Source organism: Myotis brandtii, unplaced genomic scaffold, assembly GCF_000412655.1.
Source record: "Myotis brandtii unplaced genomic scaffold, ASM41265v1 scaffold799, whole genome shotgun sequence".
NCBI lineage: Eukaryota > Metazoa > Chordata > Mammalia > Chiroptera > Vespertilionidae > Myotis > Myotis brandtii.
The window spans coordinates 180,656-185,524 of record NW_005371215.1 but is presented as its reverse complement, the minus strand read 5'-3'; the positions used below and the strand labels follow the sequence as shown (position 1 = coordinate 185,524).

At 41.1% G+C, this 4,869-nt stretch overlaps 1 protein-coding gene across 1 annotated transcript; it reads left to right on the top strand.

Moving 5' to 3' along the window:
• Nucleotides 1-3,945: 3,945 nt before the first annotated feature.
• LOC102258598 (olfactory receptor 7A10) lies at nt 3,946-4,869 on the top strand. The gene has a single exon (XM_005883698.1). It carries the CDS (start codon nt 3,946-3,948, stop codon nt 4,867-4,869), a length of 924 nt encoding a protein of 307 aa, XP_005883760.1.

The following is a 4,869-nucleotide window of genomic DNA, read 5'->3' as shown; positions in this document are numbered from 1 at the left end:
TTTTATGGGGGGCCAGCTTTAGCTCTGGCTCTAGCTCTGAGGCTTCCGCTGGTTTGTTTGCGTTCTATAATCGAAACAATGTATAACTCCTCTGAGATCTTAGCTGCCTGGCTGCCGGCCGCCATCTTGGCTGACAGTTAATTTGCATATACTCACTGATTAGCCAATGAAAAGGGTAGCGGTCGTACGCTAATTACCATGTTTCTCTTTTATTAGTGTAGATTATATGACACTGATGTGGAGTCATATTGTTCTGGGCAATTATTTTCCTGAAGACCACAACCCCCAAGTCAGGAAATGTATTCTTATATAGGGAAAAACACTTGAAGTTTCCAGATTGTTTCACAATACATTTCATTAAGGACTGTACTGTATGGCAATGCTGATTTTTTAAAAAATCCTTCCCCTCCCCCCCTTCAATCAAGAGTGGTGGTGAGCATTTGCTTAACACTGGCCTTCTTATGTAGCAGATACTGTCTTATGACTATATTCATTTGAATAAGAAACCAAAGATGACTCCCTGAATTTTCCGGTGTTTGATCATAGTACACCTCATCAAATGGTTGCTTCAGTGGTCTCAAGTCTAGAATTCAGAACTGCTGCTCTATCCTGTAAATTTATTTAGAACAAGATAAGGCATGGCCAATAAATAAGCTGTAATTTACATCTTTAAATTCATAGGATTGGCCATGGGATAATGACATGTCTACATAAAGGTCTAGATCCTTGGAATCAGAGGAGACTGTGGGAGTAACACTAAAGATGCGAAAGCCATAAACAGAGAATTAACTTTCCTTATTGGTTTGGCTATCTGGTGTTCCAAGAATGTATATAAATATTTAAAAAGCATTTTTTAGAAATTAGATCCAAAAACCAGGAAGAAAAGTGTGTTTTGAGGTACTTTTCTGCTTCATTCCACAAATTTTCTATACTCATTATAGAAGACAAAGGCAGAAGGGAGGAAATGAGGAAATTAAACAAAAAAAGTGAATAGCAAATGCAATATATTTTAAATAGGGACTTAACCTCAATGGAAAGATTTCCATTTTTCCCCCACTATAGAGCTACTCAGCCAGAAAGGTGCTTAAAGTATGTCTGCATATTTAATATTAAAAATAAATAAAAGCCAGGTTCTGATTCAGGCAATTACTTAAGAACCTAAGGAAAGAAAATGAAGAAATTTCAAGATTAAAAAAAATCAAGAGTGCTCACTTTGGCAGCACATATACTACAATTGGAAGGATGCAGGGAGGATTGGCATGGCCCCCATGCGAGGAGGACATGCAAACTTACAAAGCACTCCACAGTTTTTTAAATAAACTAGTTTTTAAAAATCAATGTTTGACTTTGTGGCAAGAGCACAGTGCTAGTAATTTTTCCTTTGAAGATAGCTGCAAGGAAGTGAATTGGAACATCTTGTTTGGGCCTGCTGCCTCCCCAACCACCACCCCAACTGCAGCCTCCGCAGTCAATCCTGCAGAGGGAGCCTTCTATTCGTTTTTTATTGAATTCAGTTGCTTGAAAATCACTTCTGTTTGACCAAGTTTTATTCTCCCTGTCATTCCTTTCATTTCATAACTTCACATTTACATAAATCTGTTCCTATGTAAGTGCACACATATTCACTTTTTTGAAAGTACAAAGGTAAACAAAACAGGTGAAGCCCTGTTTGTTTGGATCTGGCACTGTGATGGTGAAGACAGAGTACAATGAAATAAAGGTTTGCATGACAATGTGCTCAGGCTTAAATCATATGACGAAAGTCACTCAGTGTAGAAGGATGGACTGTCGTGGCGTGTGCAGGATTTATTGATCATGTCCTGGAGGCCTTTGCACATTGGATGAAGACCAGAACCAAAATTAGACTGAGCCAATTGATTTGTCAAAAGGAGATCAAAACTTAAAGTCAAAGAAAAACAAAGATGCTACATAAGAAAAGTGAGAAAGGGGCTTGTCCCATCTGCCATCAACCATATAAAAACCAACTAGTCAAAAATATATGGAAGAGGCACAGGAAAAAAAACAGTCTCCTACTGCTTGATGTTAAAAATATTCAACCTGTGTTGTTTTTGTATATTTCCTTTTGTGAGTTATTGGTTTTATTTTTTAGTCAGTTTTTACTTGGGATAGTTAATCTGTAAGGTGTTTCACACCATATATTTACAACTGCCATAGTTTCATGGACAATTTTATGTCTTCTTCTCTGTTCATTTTGCTTAGCCTCAAGGGGGTATCATTGGAAAGCAGCCAGGATCCAAAGAAGACTTTTCTTCCTCATTGTCTCTCAGGGACCAACTGAGCTAATTGGATCTCTTTTCTTCCTCATGTACATTTTATTGCTCTCTTGCTTCTAATGTTTATTTAAACAATTTTTATGTTTCTTTAAATACAGGGCAGAAAAATGGACATAGCAATATGAAACCCCAAGCTTATGTGTCCATGGGAGGCTTACGATTAGGAATATCTGGGTACTTTTCTAAGTTCTTTTTGAAAAAGATCCTTGATATGGACAGTTTGACTTATATTTACTCATTGCCTACATAGTGTGGGAGGGAGTGAAAAGGACATGGAAATAACACACATGAGGAGGCCATGGTGTGTGTGTGTGTGTGTGTGTGTGTGTGTGTGCCTTGTAAACTGAGAGCAGCCCTCAGAACAGGGGTGCCTGGACTGATATATTCCAAGGTAACTTACAATATCAAGAAGGAGGAGATCCTTTGCAATTCACAGGATGCTTTTGCAACCAGATTACTTAGTGCAAGATTTACATGTTGTGCAAAAGGTATTCTCTGTGACTTGAAATTTCAACAGCAACACACGGCCACCTTGTTTCTTAATATTCTCTGACACCATCTCTCATCCTGCTCTGACTTGCTCATTCCCCTTGACACATTGGCTCATGTTGACTATTGAATTTCTGAAGCAATCATATTCCTCAGGGCCCTTACGCAGGCTGATCCTTCTGCCTAGCAAACACTTCCCCCTCAGTTTCCAGTTTAGTCTTCTTTGAAGTGTCTTTTAAAGACTCACCTGTGGCAAGTCTTGGCTAAACACCATCCAAAATAATAAAAGCCTAATATACAAATCAACCAAACAGTAGAACAACCGGCTGCTGTGACATGCACTGACCACCAGGAAGCAGATGCTCAACACAGTACCTGCCCCCTGGTGGTCAGTGCACTCCCACAGGGGGAGCACTGCTCAGCCAGAAGCCGAGCTCATGGCTGGCGAGCACAGCAGTGGTGGTGGGAGTCTCTCCGGCCTCCACTGCAGGCGGGTGGTAAGGAGCGAGGGGTCCTGGACTACGAGAGCCCCGGATTGTGAGAGGGATGTCTGACTGCCACCTTAGGCCCGATCCTTTCTGGGATCGGGCCTAAGCTGGCAGGTGGATGTACCCCGAGGAGTCCTGGACTATGAGAGGACTCAGGCCAGGCTGAGGGTCCATCCCCCCTCCTCCCCAAGTGCGCTAATCTCATGCACTGGGCCTCTAGTAAAAAAATAATACTCTCTATCTACTCTTTCCATTTAATGTGATTTACTTTTCTTTATATCAGCTACACCATTGGATATGTTATATTATTTTTTCATTTGATTATATTATTGCTCCATCATTAGTTTGTAGACATTTGTTTTTAAGGATCCATACTGAAGCAGTGCCTGGAACATGATCTATAGTCAATATATATTCCTCAAATGCATGAAAGATATCCTCAATAACACAGTCATATATATTATGCTTGAAGAGCAGGTTGATGGTAGAAAAGGAAATTCTAACAGAGATACCATAATGGGAACCGGATCACACACCAAATATGATAATTGTTTCCTGATTATAAAACATGAATGTGTCATTTATTCTCACGTACTAATGCTTGTTAATGTGAAAATTGGTTATTCATTTTTTCTTTATTTCTCTTTTTTTTCTTTAGTAGTCACCTCTGACACATGGAACCAGGCAATGGTACACAAATTTCAGAATTTCTTCTTCTGGGACTTTCACAAGCACTGGAACTACAGTCCCTCATATTTGGGCTTTTCCTCTCCATGTACCTGATCACTGTGTTGGGAAACCTGCTCATCATTTTGGCCGTCAGCTCAGACTCCCATCTCCACACACCCATGTACTTCTTCCTCTCCAACCTGTCTTTGGTAGATATCTGTTTCACCTCTACCACTGTCCCCAAGACACTGTGGAACATCCAGACACAGAGCAAAGTCATCACCTATGAAGGCTGCATCACCCAGATGTATTTTTTTATACTTTTTGCTGGGTTGGATGACTTCATCCTGACTGTGATGGCCTATGACAGGTATGTGGCCATCTGCCAACCTTTGCGCTACACGGTCATCATGAACCCCCGGCTCTGTGGACTGCTGGTTCTAGTGTCCTGGATCATGAGTGTCCTGAATTCCTTGTTAGAAAGCTTAATGGTGCTGGGTCTGCCCTTCTGCTCAGACTTGGAAATCCCTCAGTTTTTCTGTGAACTCAATCAGGTGATCCAACTTGCCTGTTCTGACACCTTTCTTAACAACACGATAATGTATTTTTCAGCGGGACTGCTAGGTGGTGGTCCCCTTGCTGGGATCCTTTACTCTTACTCTAAGATACTTTCCTCCATATGTGGAATCCCATCAGCTCAGGGGAAGTATAAAGCATTTTCTACTTGTGTGTCTCACCTCTCAGTTGTCTCCTTGTTTTATGGTACTAGCCTTGGAGTTTACCTCAGCTCAGGTGCTACCCACAATGCACAGTCAAGTGCAACAGCCTCAGTGATGTACACTGTGGTCACACCCATGCTGAACCCCTTCATCTACAGTCTGAGGAACAAGGACATAAAGAGGGCCCTGCAAAGGTGCCTTGGCAGGTAA